Raw genomic sequence first — 23,861 nt, 5'->3', positions numbered from 1 at the left:
GGGCATGATCTTGGGGGCTTGCTGAGCCATTGGCACTCCTGGCCTTGGGAGGAATAAAGGTCCTTCCTTCCCCCTGGAAACTTGGCCCCTGGAAGCTGACAGCTCTGTTCTTGGGAGACTGGAGGCTGAATTCTTGTCGCCTGATTCCACAGCAGGCCTGAAAGCCACAGATGGCTGCCAACCAGCACAGGTCGGATCACGATTTGCCTGTGGCTCAGGCTGCAGTGAGCAAGCCCCACTGAGGTGGCATGCTCTCCCCCAGGGAGCCTGACATTTCAGGAAACTGGGCCAGCTTCCTCTCACCCTCCTTTCTCCTGACACTAGCAACACGATAAAGGGGGAATGGGGCAGGAAGCTCAGGCTCTGTTGTCTTCCACCCTGAAGGCTTTGTGTCCCTGAGCAAACTGTAGCTGGCAAAAGGGGCTGCAAATAGAGAGACCTGGGGTGGCAGTAAAGGAATATTCCCAGCGGGGACGCTCCGGCGCTTGTCTGACAAGCATTTGTGAACCGAACTGATCTGATTACTCAGGACTTTTCTTAGCTGGTGGTGGCTCAGAGAGGGGCTGCAGCGGCTTCTCATTCTATTTAATTTCTGTTTTCCAAGAATGAATATCAAGGGAGCAGCTTTGATTAAACAAGCCTTTAAAAAGGGAAGAGAATGCCAGGTTTTACAGAAAGCTTTCCCGAGTTGCTGGCAAATGGCCACACGACACAATATTTTTAGTCTATGGATATTATCTCCTTTCTGAGTACAAAACTGCTATTCCCATTAACACAGGCTTGTAGGTTCAGGGATAAGGAAATTAGCCTGGTGTTAAAAGAAAAAAAATCAGGATTCCAGGAAATCAGCCTCTTAATAAAAATGAAAAAGAAATTCTCCATGTTCCTTAGTCTACAGCCATGCACCCTTTCTGTCGGCTGCCGTTTCGTTTTTCTTGCTCGCTGAGATGTAGGCGGAACTGGGGGAGACTTCATAATCCAGCCTTGCCTTACCAAAGTAAAACAGATTGGTTTTTTTTTTTTAATTAGGCAAGATTTTCGTTGTTGTTGCCTTTTTGTTTTGTTTTAAGATTCTTTAAGGTGGGAATGTTGGTCTCCGATGGGAAATAGGCAAGAAGAAAACCCCAATATTTAACATTTAATGAATATGTATTGATTGAGAAAAATATTTATTGAGCATCTATTATGTGTTAGGCACTAGAGATGTAGTAACGAGTAAAATGAAGCCCTTTCCCTCATGGATCTTACACTCTAATCCACAGGGGCAGTTAACCTAGATTGAGGACTTACCATGTGCCAGGCACTGTTCTAGAACTTTAAGTGATAACCCCTTGGACAAGCGCTGTTATTATTACTTTTTGTTGCACAAGCTCTCGCAGCTACAAAGTAGTAGACCCAGGATTCAGACTCAGCAGTCTGGCTCCAGAGCCACCGCACTTGACTCAGCCACCCCCATTCGTGACTCTTCTATTCTAGATGGGGCTAAGTCTCCCTTCTCCATTCCCATCATATGCTGTGTAGTCTCCCTCTGAGCAGGTCTCCCACATTTTCCTTGTATGTTCTGTCAGTTGCCCATCAGCTTTTGGAGAGCAGGGTCTGTCTGTCACCTCTGTGGCCAGAGGCTTTCTCCTGTTTGAGACTAACCAGAACTGAGGCCCTATCTCCTAGAGCATTAGACACACTGGAATGGCATCCCGATCCAGGGGCATATAGTAAATGCCCCCCCCGGATAAACCCTGCCATTCCATCACATCCAGCTTGAGCCTCCGATCTATGGATATGTGAGGATTCTCTGCAGGGAAGGCTCAGCTCAAAGGCACAGAATGGCTCTGTGTATATAGTCAGTTGCTGCCCAGGCTGTGAGCTGGGGAGACGGTGGGGGTCCTTGGGACTTAAACATTGTACCTTTGAGTGCTGCCACGCTGTTTATACAATTTGGAGGGGCTGGAAGAAGGGTGTTCCTTGCTGTTGCCCAAATATTCCCACTTAAAAATGGGTACGAACCACTTAAGTGACTAGCAAGAAGGACCTAGTAAAGTAAGCCCTGCAGTAGAAAGCTGTGCCATCATTAACCAACCAGGCGGTAAGGTAAGAGTTAAGAATATGGGGAAATGCTCAAGCACAAAGGCAAAGAACGAAGAGAATGTAATTTTGACTAGAGTATCATCTCAATTTTTTTGTGGAGGGTATACGTGTGCATAGAAAAGAACGGGGCTCTTTGTGAAAATCATAAGATTTTATAGGTGACTAATCTTGAGTTTCTTTTTTATATTTTTCTGTCTTTCCTAATTTGTGTCTAAAAGTATGTTTTATTACAATTAGCAAAATGGTTAAAAACCTTATAATGGCCCCAAATGAGATCATTAATCTATTTTCTGTGTATTCTCTCTTCTCCTGTGGGGAGCTTAGCTGCGATCACACAACATAGCAAATCGCTGGGTTGGAAGCCTTGGCTGGCATTTCCTTTGATTCTAGACTTCAGGGGCTGTGGCTCCAATTGCAAAATCTCCACATTTTGGAGATCTCTTAGATCCAGAGATCTAAGGCCTTGAGGACAGATCATCTCTCATCCTAGTAGGAAATAACGAAACCTTCAAACCTTAAAGCCCTTTGGAACAAATGGCTATAAACACGTAAACCTTGCGTGTTGCTGTGGTTCTTCGCATTTTCCAGCGTGCCTTCTGATGTAATCCTCACAGTAACATGGAGGAGCAGTTGGTGGTATCGTCTGTATATTACAGGCAAGGAAGGGGCTTGTCCCAGGTCCTGTGGTGAGGACCAGAACTTGGACTCAGCTCTTGTGATCCAGGTCCTTCACCTGCTTCGTTGACATCATCATGGCCACAAGGAAGCACTCTTGATGAGCACCCATGGATAGCACAGGGTTGGTCCTCCCATGGGATGCCCTCAGGGGGCTGTGCAAATAAGCCCGTGTTCCCTTCAGAGCAAGTGGGGCCAGGCAAGGGGTCATTACGAGAGCCGGGCTGGGCACGGGGAGCCATAAAGGATTAGATTCTCAACACCCCCAAGATACAGAAAAACTTCACCAGTGTCCCTAAACCTGAGATCAGATTCTAAAACTAAGCCCTTGTAACTCCAAACCAGCTTCCAACCTGTACTTGAGGCCCTGCTAAGTTTCTTCTCTCTCGCACCTCTCCCTTTACTTTCCCCGGCCACCACGTCAGCGAATGATGTTTGTGAACATTTTTGCACCCTCCTATATCATAAGTTTTTTCAAGGGTAGAGACCAGATCTTATTTATGCTAGTATCGTCCTATCGCCTAATGCACGGTAGCCCTGTTTAAATAGTGTGGGTCAGGGCGCCTGGGTGGCTCAGTTGGTTAAGCGACTGCCTTTGGAGCGACTGCCTTCGGCTCAGGTCATGATCCTGGGGTCCCGGGATCGAGTCCCACATCAGGCTCCCTGCACAGCAGGGAGTCTGCTTCGCCCTCTGACCCTCCCCCCTCTCATGTGCTCTCTCTCTCATTCTCGCTCTCTCAAATAAATAAATAAAATCTTTAAAAATAAATAAATAAATAGTGTGGGTCAAAGCCAAGACCTAGACTCAACCCCCAGACATCATCCTAAGAAGCACAAGTGAGAACACGCTGACAAGGAGAAGGGGACTGGACTCAGAAGCAGAGTGCCTAGACAGGGGGCCTTCACCCTCGCTCTGTCATTGAAGCCTGCTGGATCCAGCTACCAACTCCTCAGGGTGTGTGGCTTCTCAGGTCAGAGGCTCAGGCCAGCAGATCCAGAACTTTCTTGCTTCAAGAACCATTAAGCCTGAAAACTGTGCATTGGGCTTCATCCCAATGCATCAAGGATGTTCCATGGGCCAAGAATTTAAAACGGAATGGAACAAACTAGTCTTCCAGGGAAAGATGAATAGGTACTCTCGGTTACATTCTTTTTTTTCCCTTGTTTTTTAGTATTTTCCAATCTTCCACTCAGTGAACTTCAGCATGTCTGCTGATGGGACCCTCTTCTCTACAACAGAATTTGACTTTGAAGCAGGACACAAAAGGTAGGCTTTGCCAATGACCTTGCTTGAAGTACCGTCTATCTGAGGGTCAAGGAGCAGGCATGGTGCAGCCTGTGGGCCGCGAGCGAGGCCCCGAGCGGTTTGCTGCCTTCCTGCTGAGTTCAGAGGGTAGTGAGCCCCCCAGAAGGAAGAGGAACTAAGGCAATTATCTGGAAGGCCTCCTTCCCCGTCCCAAATCTTCATCTCCACATAATAAGAATGGAGGGATGGGAGAAGTGTCCCCAGGAATCTGGAGAATCGCCTCAGGTGCCTTTCTGGCGAGGGAGAGGCAGCTGTCAGAGCCGCTTGCTAACATCAGAGCAGCAGCGGGGAGGCGAGCAGGTGGCTGAGGAAAGAGGTGAGGAGAGACCAAGGTTTGAGGATAAAAACACACAGGGTGACCTTGGCTGCTCACCTCACCAGGCTAGTTCCTCAATCCCTGGGAGCCTTGGTCTCCTCACATGGGCGTAATGCATGTCCGCAGGGTTACTGTGAGGAAGGACAGAGACAGGGTGTGCAACACGGCAGACGTGAGCAGCCCCTGGGGGAGATGGTGGCCAGGAATAGCAACTATAGGGAGAGAGAGAAGGGGAGGGGTGGGTTTGCAGAGACGAGGAAGGAAGGGTCTACACGGCAGCTCCGACTTGGCGCGTGCATCTGAAGGAGGGTGGCCAGAAAGGGGCAGACCCTTCCCTCCCTCCTCCCAGCCCATTTCCCCCCCTTCCTTTTGGAGGTAGAGTCAGCAAAGCCTGAGCCCCTCACTCGGGGCGGGGGGTTTCCCCGACAGTTTCCATCTGGTTGCAGGGGTGAGAGACAGCCAAGGGCTTGAAGCCTCCACCACGCTCCATGTGAACATTGTGAATGTCAACGACGAAATACCTCGCTTTACCAGGTAGGCCTGCGGGCGAGCCGGGCTCCTTGGGCCGCAGCCGCCATCTCTCCTGGGTGGCCCGGCTTTCTCAGACGCATTTAATACAACGCAGAGGGATGCCCTTTGCCCTGGCCCGGAGGAGAGCCAAGAGGCCTGAGATCTTCAGCGTCCTTTCTCTGAGCCTCCGGACGTCCCTCCGCCACCAGCTTCACTCCCCTTTCCCCTGCACCAGGGGATGGTGGGTACGGGGCGGGGGTGGGGGGGTGGGGAGTGGGTAGCGGGGCTGGACACGACGCCCCTGGTGCGGGGCTGGCCGCTGGGCCTGTGTAGAAGGTAAATACGCTGTTATAATAGAGGTACTGCTATAATAGAGTGTTCAGCATGAATAATAGCAAAACCCTAGGGCATGCACCATTAGTCAAGCCTCTCTAAAGCCCACTCTCTCTCAGATTGGTGTGCTCTCTGACGGAGGAGAGGTCTCTTTCGATGATGCCTAAGAGGCCTGCCTGCTGCGGGGTGTTCTAGATTTCTTTCTGCCATGGTGGGTCCAGAAAAGAGAGGTGGTTGTGTCTGGCAACTCCTACATCCAGCGGAGTTGAGGTAGCCTGTGGGAATGGGCCTGGCACAGGCCCAGGCACAAAGAGCAGAGCCAAGCCTGTTATAGATCGGGATTTCGGAGGGGAAGATGAGATTCTGAGCTGGCAAACGACCCTGCAAACAGCCCGACTTCCTGGTTACTAGACTCCCCCTGCCCCAGCTGCTGAGGTGGGCTCAGGAGCCAGCCAGAGCCAACCAGCAAAATCACCTGCCTGGTAAGCGATAGTAACTGCTTTCGTGGCTGTGAATAAATCCAGCTCAGGAGACTCCACCGACAGAAAGCCCCGGGGCCCCAGAACCACGTCGAATGCTTGCAAAATTCACAGGCTAAGCTGGCACCGTTTGGCAAAACCCAGCACAGCTGTGAAACTTCCGGATGTGCACGGTCTCCAGCCCAGTGGCTGGGTGTCCACGTGGAGGGAGGAACAGCAGGTACACTCCCACACCACGCTTCCCAGCGAGCCCCGTGGCCAGGCGAAGCTCGGAAGGATGGTGCAATGCACTTCTGCTGACCGGTTCCTCCAGGAACCCGGCACGGGCAGTTTATAAATAGCTGGGACATCCCAGCCTGGATTCAGACTCAAGTATTCGCCAGCACAGCCATGCAGACTCATCAGTAACCCGCAGGGGTAGGCGACAGCCGCGTGCGAGCCGGTGTGGTCTGCCATGTCGCTCGCACATTCCAGTCTGTGAGGTGGAGAAGCAGGCTAACGGGGTTGCCAAGGGGGAAATAAGTTCTCCCAAGGGGCAGACCACCTGGTTTGGATGACATCTTCCAAAAGAAAGCAGTTGGCCTCCACAAAAAGAGAACATGGCCTTGGCTGGTTGCTGGGGCCCCCAGAGATAGGTCTGGAGCTCTGGTTCTCCTGTTTGGTTTGAGAAATGATCCCGTTAGGCTCCATGCCAGAGAGATGGTCTCTGTGACCGTTTAACCAGTTCATAACAAGTCATTGGGCTTTATGTCAAGCAGGGACCCATGGATGTTGGCAGGGATGGGTCTGCAAAAGCCTGTCCCTGGAAGCACTGGGGCAGAGGGGCTGCCCTGACTTCATCCAGATTAGAGTCGACCTCGTCCCTCAGCCACCACAGTTAGTAAGAGTCTGCACGGTTTCAAAGTAGGTACTGACTTTAAGGGCTTTCATGGTTCCCTCGAGCCATGATCCTTCTTTTCCTTCCAAATCAGTGTCAGGACGAACCATAAATTCTTTAATTCAGAATTAATGCAATTAAACCCTCAGACTGATTCAGCTATACTGAGTTTGAGGGTGAAGCAAAGTTGCAGAATGTGGAAACAACTCTTCTATCTTTACTAGTTGGTAAAGTCCTACAATTTATACGACCAAAGCGAGTGCTATTTCTGTTGTTGAGAGCTCACCATTTTATCCCTGGGTGGTGGCAAACATCTGAATGCTTTGTGGACTCCCGATGTGTACTTGAGGATTCTGCTATTATTACGGTCGAGCACCTTATTATAAAAGTACTTGACTTATATTTACTCTCTACGTAGCAAGCACAGTGCTTGCTGGTTTGGCAGGGCACTTTACCTTAGACTTGAGCAGTCTCTCTCCCACTGCCTGTTTCTTTTGTATTTACCCGCCATTCTTTTCAACCTGGTGCCTTGCAATGAATGCACACACACTTTTATGCACCTACTGCATACTCATCCGTAACACTGAAGCCATCCTCTGGGATTCATGCCCTTCCCCATGAATGTGGCCCCTGGCCCTTGACTCCCCCTTACCTGGGCCCTGGTAATCCGGTGTTATGGGGGGGCAGTAGGGAAGAGGTGTAGCGGGGGATGGGGATGTAAGTGATATCAGAGCTTGACCCTGTCGGGTGGCTGCAGGGCCCCTGGCTGAATAGATCTTAACTGTGGGCTGAGGGTCACACCTTTATGTTGAAGGGTATTTTATACACACTTGGGTCTTGGGTCCCCAGACCAAATAAACCAAAGATTTTTTTGCTTTCTGCCAGGATCAATATCAGGTAAGCCAAGGAGAGAATGGTATACCCGAGGAGCTACGCACTCACCAATAGCCTGACTGGTCCCCTTCATAGATACCTGATTTCCTGGTGCACCCGGGGCAGGGGGGCAGATAAGCCTGCAGAATGGGGTGCCTTAAGCAGTGCACTGTGGACATCGCTTGTGGTGGGCGCTGACCCCTGCACTGTAGGGGGTGTAGCTGCATCCCTGGGCTCTACCCCCTAAAGACCAGTAGCAGCCCCTGTCTCCACTTGTGACAAACAACAAAATCACCCCCAGCTGAGAAGCACTTTCTTGGAAGAAGGGGATTCTCCACCCAAGGTGTCCTCTGTCCTATGACAGCCTGGGTATCTGTGGTTGTCACCTCTGGTGATTCCTTATAGGAGCTCTTCTCAAACTTTAAAGTGCATACAAATCCCTTGGTCATCTTGGGGAAACGCAGATCTCGATTCGGCAGTCTGGAGCTGGCCTGAGTTCTGCATTCAGACCCAGAACCTCCAGGGGGCCTGTGAAACATGGCGGGACCACACTCAGAGTAGCTTGGCTAAGGGGTGAAGTATAGCAATCTCTTTGTTTGAAGTTAACGGAACCCATTCAAAGTAACCAAAGAAAAAAATAGAATATGTTAGAAACAGAGGCTCTCACATAACGGACGCAAGGGCTTGAGTCTAGCTCTGGGAGCTGGTGCTACGTCCCTCTCTCCTCCGGGTCTGGGTTTGGTTCCTGCCACCTCTGCCTCCTGCTTTGTCTATTCCTGCCCCTCGGTGGGCTGCAGCCCAGATTCACCGAGAAAGCGGTCAGGCAAGTAAGTGGATCAATGGGCAGCCTCAGTGAGGACCTGGGTGGGGAGAGGCACAGAGCACTGGGGTGGCCTCTTGGCCTGAACAAGATTAGTGTCCCCCCAATAGAACGCACTGACAGGAAGTCACCTCAGGAATGGGGGGCAGACCCACGCCCCAGGCAGGAGCCCCGGTGAGCGAGGGCCTGGTTGCAGCCTTTCGCTGCCTGTCTCTGTCTGCTGTTAGCTGGATGTCCCCTCTCCCCCTCCTTTCTCTTCCCTCTGGTCCCCTCTACCCTGTGAGGAGGATGAGACAGAACTGCAGAAAGATTCTGAGCTCACAAAACGAATGTGATCATTTAGACCTGAGATAGAATGTTCCCCTCTTAAGGAAGGGGAAATCCAAGCTTAGGAAACTGGTAAATCAGAGGGTGATGATTTTCCCCACTGAAATGATTTTCCCTCAGCAGAAGGATTTCCTGCAGGGTTATTCTAAACAATAAGCCTCCCTTGGTGCATGCAAAATTACTCATTTTTACCCAAGTTGTGTGGTTAAAACTCCGAACCTCTCTGCCTTGTTATCAGCCTGTTCCCAAAGCAGTGAAGGCCTGAGGAGGTTGGGTAAGTTGGTGATTTGGGGTTCTCTTGTAAGAGGGCATCCTTGGAGGGCAGCGACCTTGACTTCTCTGTTCAGAGAGCTGACCTTGTGATAAATGCAACTCAGGAGGGTGTACAAGTTCTCTGCGTAAATTCTGCTTCCGCAGGCAAGACAGAACAAAACTAAAAAGACAACGAAGAAATAAAACGTATTTATAGTTTATTACCATAGTGTCTGATGGCAGCCGGGGGATGGGAGCCAGGAAACTGTGTCCAGATGGATTTTTTTATAAAGATTTTATTTATTTACTTGACACAGAGAGAGAGAGAGAGAGCGCACAAGAAGGGGGAGGAGCAGAGGGAGAGGGAGAAGCAGGCTCTCCTCTGAGCAGGGAGCCCGATGTGGGGCTTGATCCCAGGATCCCGGGACCATGACCTGAGCTGAAGGCAGTTGCCCAACGGACTGAGCCATCCAGGTGCCCCTGTCCAGATGGATTTTTAAAATCACTCAGGGAGCTTTTGCACAAGAACTGGAGAGGGAGAGAAGATGGCTGGATAGGCCGAGTATCCTGATGGTCAGAGATGTGAACACCCAGGCCGATCTGAATCGGCGTCAGGCGTGTGCGGAGTCAGAGCCGAGGCCACTGTACATGGTGGCATCCGCAGGGACGTGATCTTTGGAAACACAAAAGCCGGTTCCCCCCTCCTTTCAGCTGCTGACTGCTTTCTTGGAGCGTGTGGATGCAACTTCAGAAGCTCAGTGCTATATTTAGCACTAACCAAAATACCCACCTCGCCGACTCCACCCTCCCGTGCCCCTGAAAATGAGCTGTGTCTGCTGTATTTCTGCTCCAGCCCAGCGCGAGTGTACACGATTTCCGAGGAGCTGGTTTCAGGCACCATTGTGGCCAACATCACAGCGGAGGACCCCGATGATAAAGGTTTTACCGGCTTCCTCCTCTACAGCATCACGACCCCTAACCGCTATTTCGTGATCAACCAGTGTAAGTCACACAACACACACACACACACACACACACACACACACACTTCCGTGCATCCTTTAATTCAGCCATTTGGATTCTTTCACAAATATTTTTATCTGTCTTCTCTTCTGGGGCATGCCTTTCTGTCTGGAGTATCATAACTTACTAGGGTAATAGATGCATTAAACGCAGCTGACTTAGGGCTCGGGGAAACTGGACAGGGTCCCAAGGTGATAAACTATATATCACTCCTTCACCTTTGAAGCAGGTGGCTATCTAACAACGGATGAGTTCACTATCCTGAGTGTACCTGGAAGTCTTCCAAAAAGAGGATCCAGACCAGCACTGTCCAAAAATAAATAGGGCGGGAGCCACGTATGTAATTTTAAAGTCTAGTAGCCACATTTTTAAAAAGTAACAAGAAACAGGTGAAATTAACTTCAATAAGGCATCTTAGTTATCCCAACACGTCCAAAATATTGTCATGAACATGTAACCAATATCTTAAAGTTATTAATGATGTATTTGATGTTACCATTTATTATACCAAGTCTTTGAAGTTTGCTGTGTATTTTTTATTTACCACACATCTCAATTTGGATCAGCCACATTGCAAGTGCTGAATAGCCACGTGTGGCTAGAGGTTACCATACTGGACTACATCAATCTAGAGCAATCTCCTGGGCTGCTGGGAGTTATCTTCCCATCTAAGTATGTTGGTGCAAGAAGGAGAGTTTCCCCCTCCTAGAACACCCATCTTTTATTGGGGTCTTAGCATATACCAGGTGCTATACTAAGTGATCTGCATGTATTCCATTTTAAATACCCAGCACAACAACCCAGCGAACTATTGTAATCCACACTTTATAGATGAGGGAACTAAGGCTTAGAGAGAGACTTGGACAGGGTAAATGACTTGTCCAAGACCTCACAGCCTGTGGGTGTGAAGCAGATTGAAACCAAAGACTACGACCCCAGAGACCACTCCTAGGTGATACCACCTTGTAAGTTCCTATCACATCCTTCTGAAGGACTTCACTTTACATGATGACTTTGTGGAGGCCAGCATCGGACAATCCCAGAAAAACAATGTGTTATTTGCCCCATTGGCTTTATGGCAAAGGATGCCTGGTCCCAGGAGAGGCAGGCTAAGGCAATAATTGTGCTCTATCTCTGAGCACTTGCTAGTGTCCTGTCATCAAGGACCTCACTCAGCTAATGGTGTAAGGATGGACAACCATGGTTTAGAATTCTGTTCACTCTAGTATTGCAAATGTAACTTTTAAGAAATGCAGTGGTTTTTTGGAACAACTTTATTAAGACTCTGGTTGCAAGCAACAGAAATGAAGGCAAGCCAAACCAGGCAAGAGAGAAAAAAAAAATAAGCCAGTCCTCACACCAGAATGATCTTTCCAATTGCCTCCAAGTCTCCAAAGGGTTGTGTTCTCACCTTTGCCTTTTTAGTGACCGGTACGATCCAAGTGGCCCACAGGCTAGACCGAGACGCAGGTGAATTAAGACAAAATCCCTCCATTTCTCTGGAAGTTCTGGTGAAGGACAGACCCTCGGGGGGTCAAGAGAATCGCATGCAGATAACCTTCATCGTAGAGGACATTAATGACAACCCAGCCATGTGCACCAAGACCACCTTCAGGTATATTCACGTGCAGGGTGCCCCGCTCCTCAGTGCTCGGTGGGCCTTGACTTTTTGGCTTCTCTGGCAGGAACCGAAGAATCGTGAGCATCCAGGACATGCTTCAATAACAGAAGCCCACCTGAGCTGTCCGATTTCGGAGACTGGTTTTCCTTTCTTGCTCCTTTTCGCTTTCCTCTCTTCATTTTCTTCCCTTTTCCTTGTTTCCCTTCTGCACTTTCGTACTCTGGCAAAAAATACATAATATTTATTTTTATTTTGCTCTCTCCTATAGCATGTTCATCTTTGTTCATGAAACGTACCACGGAGACCCTCTGGGTACTGTGCCTTTTCTTTCTTTATTGCCACTGGTGGCAAGATGGTGCTGTTAGTTAGCATTATAATAGAGACTTGAGACTTAAGATTAGTAGCCGGGAGCTCCCCAAGAAACATGCCACCAGTAATAGGAATAAATCACACCACGTATTTACTTAAAACAAAACAAAACATCTAATTCACCTTACACAACTTCATTGCCGGGAAACCAAAGGCAACCAAAAGGGGAAAAAAATGCAGAAACAAGTTGTTTTGTACATTTTGACCTATTCTTCGTGTCACAACCTCTTCAGTGTTAACTTAAAGTCCCTCGTGATTCTGTGTTAATACGCCTCTTGGCGAACAGCACTCTCTACTAGCTCTTTTGTCTAAATGCCACACGGGTCGTTCCCAGGGTTGGTTTCATCTCTGTGGCTTCCTACTTGCTAGTCTCCAGTTTCTCGGGACCGTGAAGGTGGCTTCTTGTTGGTGGGAGGGCACCTCCACAGTGACACTGGCTGAGAGCGTGCCTGCATTTGGAACAAGGCTCAAGACCAGAGCTGGTCCCCCTTTCAGGTGTCCCCATGGAGAGAGTCTTCCTCTGAGGTCGCCTTTGACAGGTTCTGCAAGGTCACCTTTAAGCTCTAGGTGACTTTGGACACAGAGCTAATCCATAGTAGCTGCAAAGGACCCTAGGACAAGGAACAAGGATTGTTGAGGGTTAGCAATAGAACTATAAATTCCTTTATTATGCTTATGAGTGTCTCCCTGTTTTCTCAATTGGCGTTCCCCAGCACGAAGCTAAAAATCAGTGTGGCCTGGAGTCAGATAGCAAAACAGTTAAACCTGTTTGGATGGGCCCTATTTGCCCCTTCAGATCCAGCTTCCAGATTTCCCCACCCTGCTCCGTGCCCTAGGAGTATGGATATGACCTATATGGATATCAATTGGCTCCCTTGCCCTGCAGCTTCTGGTTGGCCAATGGGAAGCTCTAGAATGAAGGGGAGAGTCAAGTCAGGGTATTTACCCCACTGGCTCCCTGCCTGTGGGCTGGAGAAGTCCCTCCACCTCCGGAAGTTCCCAGATTGCACGTGGCAATCTCTGTTCTAGCTTCAGGAACTGCTCCTTCCACTAGACTAACTGTACTGATTACTGAAGGTAACTCTAAACAGTGTTCAAGTTCCACTTCTGGGGTTTTCCAACACGCAGGCATCCTGTGAAAGCCAGGATCTGAAGAGGGGCAACAAAAGGGCCCCTTCCTCTGCAGCCTCAGGAGATGGAAATCTTTATTCCAGAAACCCAGCCTCATTTGCAAACTTCAGGGGCTGGGAAACCTGACCCGGTATCGCCTGCCACCAATCCTTACCACCTTCCCCATTTCCACCATGCCGGAGCACACAGGTGGGTCCAAACCAAACAGAACAGGACTGGTGGTGCCACCAGCTCTGACAACATGCGTCCCTGAATATTTATTCCTTCTTCAGGGCTTTTGGCGTGGTCCCTGCCGGGGACTTTGGGAGAGCAGGTGGAAGAGAGGGAGAGGGTGCCAGCACCCAGTGGGTTGGAGGCAGGTGGCTGCGTGCCCGGCCCCCTGCTGCCCTCGTGGGTCGCAGGGGTCCTGCAGGCTCTCCGGCCAGCCTGGAGATGGAAGCAGCCCTTAGCATGGGGGCCCCTGCAGCTTTCCCAGGCTGGTGATGAATGAGCCCGGGGCCTGAGCGAGGCATCAAAGGCACCGTGACAGCCCCCATTCTGGTTGTAAATTGTCCTGGGCTTGGCTGAAAGCGCTTGGCAAGCTGTTTGTGAGCCAGAGGCGGAGAAGGTCAGTCGGCTCAGACTGCGGCTGGGCCAGTCACCTTTGTGCGGGGAGGGAACGTGGTCAGATGGCTGGGAGCAAGGGCAGCCGGCCTTTCAGGCAGGCCTTGATGAATGAGGGGGAGTGGTTTTCTAAGTCATGCATTTGGGGGAAAAATACCAAGCCTCAGGGAGGGAAAAATGAAAAGAGCACGCTAGGCAGCCCCGAGAGGCGGAGAGCATGCAACGTCTGGCTGCAGGACGCGGGATTCTTTGGATGATGCAACACTCTGGCTTCCACAGAGTCGGAATCAAGGTCTGGGTCCCCAAAATGTCTGTGGGCCTGGAGATTCATTGTTGGGACTTACAGTCAAATTTCCTAACATGGACAATAGAGAAGCCTGCCTGCCTGCACCAGCTTTCTGGGACAGGTCTCGAAACCACTCTGAACCACTCTTTCTTCACCTGTGAAATGGGGACAAGAATCCAGAGCCCTTGAAGATGAGGGAATCAGAGGTAGTGCTTCTAAAGTACTTGTTCTGATACAGCATGTCGTTGGTGTTTAATAAGTGATATCTATTCTAAGTACTTATGAATGAAACCACGACATTGTATAGTCAAGACAGGAATGGAAATGTTTGGACCCAAATCCCAATGAAGCAGAGGCTGTCTCTGCCAAGGAGGCACCTGTCAGGGAAAACACTTTCCAGGAAGCAAGTCCAGTTATTCTCAGCAGCCCAAGACCCTCCTTCCTGTCAGGCATTGCTCTGCCTTCGCTGAGCCCAGAGCCCACGTTAGCTGCCATGAAGAGATGATGTGGGATATAGAAGGGAGCGGAGTTTGGCTGCAGAGAGAGGTGATAGTGTAGAGGATTAGGGAACTTAACACATGCTAGTCTGGTGTTCTGAGTACAGGACACCAAGACGGGATTAAATGTGTGAGGCTTTTATTAGGGGACACTGCTGGGGGAGAAAATGGGGTGAGCTAGACAAGGCTGGGAGAGTCATTAGACCACAGCACAACTCTGACCTCAGCAAAGGGAAGAGGGAAGGAGGGTGGACAGAAATGTTCTAGCCTGCTGTGTAGGCTCTGGAAGGTTTGGCTAGGGCATCGAGGAGTCCTAGTGCCAGAGTCCGCGGTCATTGGACGGGAATGAGCCTCCCTTAGTATCTCTGCGACTCGCAGTCGCAGGTACATGGACTCACTGCATATGAAGCAATGGATTTCAGAGCACAGCAGCATAGGGTCTGTGTTCGGGTATGTTCCTTGGTTGAGGGTCTTCCAGACGTGTTCTCATGGCAGCCACGATGTATTTTTGCAAGAGAGAAATGATTGAGGTAGACAGCAAAAACCAAACCAAACCACACACCAGCCACAAATTCCTCTCTCTGCACCCACACCCCTTTACAACGGGATTCTGCCATTCCTCCCATCAAGAGATGGGTTCCTCTTTCTACTCCTTGGATCTGGACCTGACCGTGTCGGTTGCTTTGGCCACTGGAACATTCACAAATGGGATGCAGCTGAGGCTCAAATGATATGTGTGCATTGGGACTTGCCCTCTTTTGCTACTTTTGGGAACCTGAGATGTCCACGCGAAGAGCCTGGACCCATCTCGTGGAGGGTTACTGACGACAGGAAGCAGACACCTACTGCCCTCCCGCCACGAGACATGTGACCGAGGCCATCCTAGACCAGCCAGCCCAAGCCAGATGGCCAGACAACAGAGATGGGCCAAGCCAGAAAAGAGCCCAGAGAACTCATGGATAGTCCTGAGTATTGCAAGAAATAACAAGGGGCTCCTTTTAAGCCACTACATTTTGGGCTGGTTTATTATGAAGCAAAAGCTAACTGACATGATTTATGTCTAGATTATAGATGGAAAACCTGAAACCTGGAGACACAGTAAAGTCCCTGAATGAACTGAAGCCTAAAGGTGTTAATCACGCTTCCTCGGGGCCTCCCACACCGAGCGCGGCTGGACCAGATGGCTCCGAGTGTGCGGGCAGCTTTCCTCATTTGTGCTACTGGAGTCACCCGAGATTGGGACCCCCGAATTCAACCCTTGATAAAGCTCCCTTGGGTGAATGGCACTAACATGTTAGGGGGCCCTTTTATGACATCAAAGTCCATTAGAACACAAGTGGCAGAAATTCTGAGTTTCAAAGTGTGGGAGGTGAGGAGTGCAGGCACCCAGCGATTTTCCCTAACAAGGTCATAAGCCCCGGGCAGGCAGGGCAGAATTCCGGATTTCTCTTACATTCTTCACGGCTGTGTTAGCCTCCCAAGTCACCATTCCCTCATTCAACGGACGTTAGCAAGTGTGCCAAGAACAGAGCAAAGATTTCTGTCCTCGTGGAGCTTCCATTGCAGGGGGGGAAGCAGGAGATAAACAGGTTAAATAAGTAACTGTGTAGTAGATGGGAAAAGGGTAAGTGCTAAGAATTTAAAATAAAGGGGGGCAGCCGGAGAGGGACCAAGGGGAGGGAACGGCTGACCTTGAGAGAAGGGCACCAGGGTGGCCTCCGGAGAAGGCGACATTGGTGAAAGTGAAAGAGCAAGCTGGGTGGGCATTTGTGGGGAGAGCATTGCACAGTTGGGGATGGCCTGAGGCCAGACTTCCGGGAGCACCAGGGGAGGGTTCTAGGAGCACCGGGAAGTGCGGTGGCGGGAGCCGACAGGGAGCATTGCAGCAGGAGAGGAGTTCGGACAGGTAAGGCGAGGCAGGGTGCGCACATCACGAAGAGCCCCCTCGATCAAAGTGAGGACTTTGAGTGAAATAGAAGCCATTTGGGATTTAGGAGCAGAAGAGTGGCGTGACCTGACAATGTTTTAACAGGATCCCTCTGGTTGCAGTGTTAAGAAGAGTCTGAAAGGAGGCAAGGGCAGAGCAGGGAACCCATTAGGCGGTGACTGCAGTCACCTCGGACTAGCTTTGAACTGAAATTAAAGCAGAGGTGTCTAGCCTAGGGCCTATGTCAGGAGAAACACTCAATCACCGTTTGTCGGGGGAAATATTGAATCGTGTCTTTTCCGCAGCATTATGGTGCCTGAAAGAGAGGCCAAGGGGACGTTGCTTCTGGACCTGAACAAGTTCTGCTTTGATGATGACAGCAAAGCACCAAACAACCAATTCAACTTCACCACGCCATCTGGAGTGGGGAGCAGCGGCAGATTTTCACAGGATCCAGCAGGCTCTGGGAAAATCGTGGTCAGTTAATGGTCATTGCATCACTGAAAGGGCATCGGGGAAGCTGGTGTAACATGCATAGAGCTTTTGCTGCCCCGTAGAGGGAAATTTCCAGGGTAACTCCCTCTCAAAGCGACTGTAACTGACAAACATAATAGTGACTCTGTTTTCCCCATGTGCTCTTTATTTTACCCAAGTTCCGGGAATCATTTGTTATGCATAGTTGTGCCTGGGTGCTAAGGACTGGATTCTTTCCTGCAAAGCTTGCAGTTGGCGTGCCTGTTCCGCGTGCCCCTCATGGTCATGTTAGTGCCCGCTGGGCTCAAGTGCTTTTGTTTACCCGAGGGCTCATCTCTGGCCCAGAGAGGTGTTAAGTGAGAGAAAGGTAGTCCAGCGCCCCGGCTGTGGAACCACTAGAGACCCAGCGGAGAATGAGGGGGTGCCAGTGTATAGCTGCCCCCCTCCACAGCAGCTCTACAGGGCAAACAAGCAGAATTGGAAGACATGAAAGGCAGGTCCCAAAGAGCTGTGGAGACCTTTACCTACAGGGTTCCCAATGGAGGGTGATGGGGAAGGAGGAGAGGGAAGTGAAAGGGCAGAGGGGTCAGGGAGTGGGGGGTCTCAGAGTGGGGGGCCTGGGAGTGGGGGGTCAGGGAGTGGGGGGTCTCAGGGTGGGGGGCCTAGGAGTGGGGGGTCAGGGAGTGGGGAGCCTGGGAGTGGGGGGTCAGGGAGTGGGGGGTCTGGGAGTGGGGGGTCTCAGGGTGGGGGGCCTAGGAGTGGGGGGTCAGGGAGTGGGGAGCCTGGGAGTGGGGGGTCAGGGAGTGGGGGGTCAGGGAGTGGGGGTCTCAGAGTGGGGGGCCTGGGAGTGGGGGGTCAGGGAGTGGGGCCTAGGAGTGGGGGGTCAGGGAGTGGGGTGTGGGGGGAGGTCTTTGCATCAGGGATAGAGAGCCTCGGGGAGAACCAGCAGCCCAGTAGGCATTCTCTCCCCACGTCCCATCCCAAGCCCTTCTTCGACCCGCAAGAAAGTCTTACCAATTTATGCACACATGTCAGCTAAAAAATAATTTCTATTTCTTCCATTTAGGAAATTAATACGTCTTCACTGTAGAATGTAGAAAACACAGAACAGCATTCTCAGTAGTGAGAACCACTATTAACATTGTGATGTGTTACCCACTTGTCTTCTTTCCTATGCACACATTTTTATGAATATGCCATACATATATGCATAAATCTTTTAAATGATGGAAATATCCCTGCCTATAGGATTCTATATCGTGCTTCTCTTCAAGTAACCTGAAGTCTTGAGCTTATGCTGTTGGGCACTAGTGCTTGATGAACGTTTTCAACATTGATTCTCCCGATAAATTCTCTTGAATAAATTCTCTAGCAGTGGGCAAAGGTATGGATGTAACCCGTTAAAGCTCCTCTTACAGCAAAATGCTTTGCAGAGAAGGTTTTGCAATTTATATATCCACTAACAGTACATGAAAATGTCTCTGTCAGTTTAATTAAAAGGACTGTTTATTCTGTGTGATATGATATGATATGATATGATATGATATGATATGATATCTCTGTTTTAACCTAGTTGATTGGTGACCTGGATTATGAAAATTCAAGTAATCTAGCAGCCGGCAATAAGTACACCATGATAATCCAGGTGCAGGATGTTGCCCCTCCTTACTATAAAAGCAAGTATCATTTTGATTTATTTCATGAAGCATCTTCTTTGAGTAGCAACAGCTAAACTGTGCTAGGCAGCACTTGGTATTGGGCTAGGCATTTGTGTTCAAAAGGAGACTTCAAAAACCCGAACACTTGGGAATCAGCCCAGGCTCCTCCTGTCCTTTGCCAGGCACTTTTGATCTGTCTCTGAGTCCTTGCTTCTGTGTCACCTAAAATCTCAAGGATCTGCTGCCCCCACCCCCCGCCCCGGCCCCTCCTGGAGTAGTGCTCAACGCAGAACCTCCCCTTTCCTGGCTCAATTACAATACTAAGAGTCTTTTAAGGATCCTTCTGTCTGGCTTTTGTCTTACCCCTTTCCAGTGCACCCTCCACATTCTGACAGTGATTTTCAGGAAATGCAAATAGCATTATATTACTTCTTCACTGAAAGACCTCCAAGTGTCTCCCCATAGCTGTCAAGTTCAAGTTCAAACTCTGGCTTAGCACACAAGGACTTTCATCTCTGGCCCCTGCCTAACTCTCTGGCATCAGCTCTGGTTGCCCATCTCTAAGCTTCCCTTTTTCCAAACTGTAGTTTCCCTGAGACAGTCATGCAGTTCTCTACCTCGCACATGCCCAGAACCACCCCACCCCCCTGCACCCCCCGCTCCACCCTGGCCCGTTTGTTTGAACCCTAAGTATCCCTAGGAGCCAGCTTCTTGCCCTTCCTCCAGCATCCACAGGGACCCGTACACATGTTCAGCCAAAGGCAATTAACTACTCTAAGTAAGCATCGTTTTTTGTTTTTTAAAGATTTTATTTATTTATCTGACAGAGAGAGACACAGCGAGAGAGGGAACACAAGCAGGGGGAGGGGGAGAGGGAGAAGCAGGCTTCCCGCCGAGCAGGGAGCCGGATGCGGGGCTCGATCCCAGGACCCCGGGATCACGACCTGAGCCGAAGGCAGCCGCTTCACGACTGAGCCCCCCGGGCGCCCCTCTAAGTAAGCATCGTGAAGGCAGGACTCACTAGGTATTCTTCACCTTGTCTTTCCCTCCATTTTGCACAGAGCCTGGGACACGGCGGGTGCTTTAAAAATGGTGAATAAACACATGTGTGAGAGGGGGGTGTTGCAATTTAATTTTTTTTTTTCTATCTCTGCTTTCAGACAACATCCACATTTATATCTGCACAAAGCCCGAAAATGAGTTTCCTCTTGCCTTTGACAGGCCGTCCTACGTATTTGAGGTGTCAGAATTAAGGCCAGGTAAGGAGCTGACAGGACACAGATCCCAGGGCTCCTGATGGACTCCTTCATTCCACGGAGCAGAAACCGCCTTCCGCTCAGGGGCCCTGAGTGGTGTTGTGCACGGCAACTCACAGCTCATTCGTGTTTATTTCATCTCTTATTTCTTTTTAAATTGTCCTCACTGCTGAGGAGCTCTTCAGGTGAAACCTGGATTTTGGAAAACTGTTGTTTAAGCTGCGTTTCTCTGAAGCCCTGATTGCTTCTTTGTCTGCGTGCCTGATTCCGCTCATCTTCCCTTTTTGTGGCCTAAGTTTTCCCTCGGTCTCCACTGTGATTTTTATCCCGCTCGCGCAGACAATGGAAATTTAAAAATAGAGAACAGATTTCCCATTTGTAGATTTCCTTCGTTTAAAAACAAAATGAAGACGTTTTCTCGCCCATAACGGGATTCCCTGGAGGCCTCTTTTGTGCCCTCTGTTCACATCTCGATTTCTGTGGGTTCTTCCCCTCTTTCAGCTTCAGCTTCTCCCCAACTCCCCTGACTTCAAGGTGGGACCCTTAACTCTAGTATAATCCCATTCAGCCCCACTTTTGATCCTTAACTCATGGATACTTCCTCTTCTTATTTAGCCAACCAACCAACCAACCCAAACACTCCCTCTAAAAGGATCTCTCCATATTAGTTTCTGTCTTGAGAATGGTCTCCATTTCCTGGCGTTAAGTTTTAAACAAAGGGCAAAAAGGTTCTGAAAGAGAATGCTTTTAATTCCTTATGCCTCATCCAGTGAATAACAAATGCAGCAGGCATTTTAAGAATAAGCAAGCTTCTTATTCTTCACAGATCTTATTATGATTATTGATCACCTACTGTGGGTCAAGTACTTGGCTCTGGAGCTATACAGTTAGTTAAATGAGAGGTTTCTGCCCTTGAGGAGTGCAATGTATGAGAAAGAGCCACAGAACAAGCCAGCCAGAACTCCAGCAGCCCCACCAACAAGCTTTGTAAAATAAGCAAAATAGAGCAGTCTTTAAAATTCTATACTCTAGGGACGCCTGGGTGGCTTGGTCGGTTAAGTGTCTGCCTTTGGCTCAGGTCATGATCCCAGGGTCCTGGGAACGCCTTACTCTATGGCTTGGATCATAGGGCCAGTTACCTGGTACAGGCTCATTAGCATAATTTGATTTTAATAGACTTGAAGACATAAAACATACAGTGTATGAACAGCAAAGAGACCTCCAAAAGTCTTCCTGCCCATGGTGATGGGAATGTGTGCTCCTGGAGTCTCCCCTCCTGCACCCCGCCCCTTCAAAGCAGGACTAATCTCAGGTACTTTATCCTTCCAGCTCGAACCCGGGTGGGACTAGTGCATGCCACCGATAAAGACTTCCCCCAGAGCAGCATCATGTACTCCATCTCCATGGGAGGAGCCAGCCTCCAGTACCCAAACATATTTTGGATCAATCCCCAGACAGGAGAACTCCAGCTGGTGACGAAAGCAGACTACGAAACAACCCCCATCTATATTCTCAGAATCCAGGCCACCAACGTCGAGGACAGCAGCTCAGTCACTGTGAGTGGGGCCGTGGGTGTGTTCACACCAGCCCAACCGGTTGACTTAGGATCTTTCTGGCACCTTCCAGGTGTGGCTGTAGCAATAAGGAATCTTAACGGGGCCCATCCCGCAGATGTAAGGGGAAATGACTAGTGTCCAGGACGACACACTTGGACACAGCTAGCAGAGCCTAGGAAATAAAGATTGGCATCTGTAGGCCCAAGTTTGTGGGTGGCTGGGAGGTGTGCCAAGATTGATGACCACTCTGCACAGCCGGCTTCCCCCTGTTACCCTTTAGATCTCCCTTCACTTTGGCAGTGGGCTAGCAGTGAGATGCATGCTTCCAGAAGTGTGGTGTGGTTTCGTCGCTATGCGTAGTTTTGCCATGTTCCTACCCCTCCCGAATCATATCAGATAGGGTAGACCTTCATATGATGTGGCTTGACCCAGGGTTATGCTGCTTCTCAACCGTGGTGTTGCGCATCTGGTTAAATGTAGACGCTGAGTCGGCACGTCTAAGCGGGCCTTGGAATCTGCATTTCTAACACACTTCCAAGTGGTGCTGATGCAGCTGGTCTGAGGCCACACTTTGAGTAACAAGGGTTTAATAGGGTTGTGCTGTCCATGGTTATGATTATCTGGAGATAATACGATGGCCACAAAGACGGAACTATTTCTTGGTCTTTCCCATTAATAAAATGAAGGCAAAATGAACTCTTGGCCAGTGGCACGCAGCCCCGTGTGATACAGAGAACGACTGGTTCAATCCAGAGATGGAGTTCATGTCTCAACTTTAATCCCAATTTTCCAAGGGGGTCTGAGCAACGCTTATCTTTGTGTCCCAATTTCTCTCTCTCTTAAATGGAGAGTCACCTAATAACCCATCGCCTGAACAGTCCAGTTCCTCTGATGACTGGCTTTGAATTAATAGGACATGTTTTTAATGATGTGCGAGGCTCGACATTGCTTGCTGAGCAAAAGACGTGCTAAGCTGAAGATAATTGTCGTGTTTGTTAGGCTGGGTTTTTGAGAAAAATGAATGGACTCCACTTTGGGAGCTAACTGGAGTGAACATTTCAATTTATTCCCGGGCTCAGAAATAGCTGAAATCCCCAAATTTCAAAGGTAGAATGAACACGACTCAAAATTCATAAGCCTTTAAAAAGGGTGATGATCACGTAAGTCCCTTCCAGGGCTGACATTCTATGATTGCACGCTGGCAGGCGTCCCAGTCCGTACTTCAAGTCACCAAGCATAAAAGATGATGATGAAACAGAAGACGCTAGCTTCTGCTTGTGGCAGCTTAGGCCACTGGCTTCGTGCGGTGCCCATAGCCCAGGTCACAGATGAGGTCCCAGCTCAGCCAGGTCGACTCCTTCTATCCTGGTGGTTCTCAACCATGGCTGCATATTAGAATCAGCTGGAGAACACTTACAAAAGTGCCTGGGCCCCACCCTCCTGAGAGTTCAGTTCACCTGGTCTGGAGTGGGCCTACAAAGTGGAGCCAGAGCTGAGAACCATTGTTCTATATTCCAGAGTTAAAGACAGAACTTCCAATCTGCAAGGGCGATGGGCAAGGAACTATAGGGGGTCACTGTACATTCGTCTTCCTTACTGGAAAAACAACTCTGCATCACGTGGGGATGAGCCCATGCTTCTAGGTGCATGTGGGGGGTGGTATGTGAATGTGTATATATATATTATGCCCATGAGCGCACACACACACACACACACCAGAGGGTAATAGACCAGGACTTGGAGTGGGACAGACCTGAGCTCAAATTGCCTGAACTGTGCTGCTCACCAAATGGAACGGCCTGAGGTCCACTACCTAATCTCCCTCAGCCTCAGTTTCCTCATCTGGAGAATGGGAATAATCATATCATCTAGCTCAGGGGAGGTTCCATGAGCTGGTCCACCAAAAGCACCCAGCCCAGTGCCTGGCATACAGTAAGTTCTCCGTGAGCTTTAGCTGTTAACCATGGCCACCTTCTTGCTGTTCTAGGTGACTGTGAACATCCTTGGAGAAAATGATGAAAAGCCGATTTGTACCCCAAACTCTTATTTCTTGGCCATCCCCATGGATCTGAAAGTTGGCACAAACATTCAAAATTTCAAGCTGACGTGTACCGACCTTGATTCCAGCCCCAGGTCGTTTCGTTACTCCATGGGCCCAGGTACACAGTTTCCAAGGGCTCTTGGTGTTGGAGGCCTTAGCAGCCGTTTAGGGAGAAGGGGGTCTGTGCTCGTATATTGATTGGAGCACAGTGTGTGTGTGTGTGTGTGTGTGTGTGTGTGTGTGTGTGTGTGTGTGTGTCGGGGGTATTTTGAATGAGGGAAGCTAGGTTGAAGAATGTAATGGCCCTGTGCCTCCAAGTCCTTTGGCTTCTCCGTCTCACCTAACTCTTCCCAGACTCCCATCCGTGGTTGCCCAAAGGCTCAAGGAAGAGTGAACCCCACAGATGGCATCCCCCACCCTCCACAATTCCCATCCATCACGGTGCGTGAACCATATTAGCGTAGTTTAAATTTTTTGGTCCCCCTCCTCAACCGCCTCTTTTCCTGCCAGCTTGTAGTGGGGGTGGGGAATCCCAGTCTTCTCTCTGGATAATAATAGATTAAATA

General features: G+C 49.7%; 1 protein-coding gene across 1 annotated transcript in view; it reads left to right on the top strand.

The window, feature by feature from the left end:
• The window catches only part of CDHR3 (cadherin related family member 3), a 60,976-nt gene that overhangs the window by 21,988 nt on the left and 15,127 nt on the right, over positions 1-23,861 (top strand). Inside the window, 9 exon segments of the mRNA XM_028120297.1 lie at positions 3,933-4,027; positions 4,812-4,916; positions 9,707-9,855; positions 11,302-11,491; positions 16,616-16,787; positions 18,358-18,460; positions 19,603-19,701; positions 21,028-21,254; positions 23,242-23,413. Coding sequence (XP_027976098.1) covers positions 3,933-4,027; positions 4,812-4,916; positions 9,707-9,855; positions 11,302-11,491; positions 16,616-16,787; positions 18,358-18,460; positions 19,603-19,701; positions 21,028-21,254; positions 23,242-23,413 — 1,312 coding nt within the window.

Source organism: Eumetopias jubatus, unplaced genomic scaffold (assembly GCF_037043125.1).
Source record: "Eumetopias jubatus isolate StellerSeaLion01/CBP00866 unplaced genomic scaffold, mEumJub1_p1.0 scaffold_14, whole genome shotgun sequence".
Classification (NCBI taxonomy): domain Eukaryota; kingdom Metazoa; phylum Chordata; class Mammalia; order Carnivora; family Otariidae; genus Eumetopias; species Eumetopias jubatus.
The sequence above is the reverse complement of the archived record's forward strand: the minus strand, read 5'-3'. Positions and strand labels throughout refer to the sequence as shown.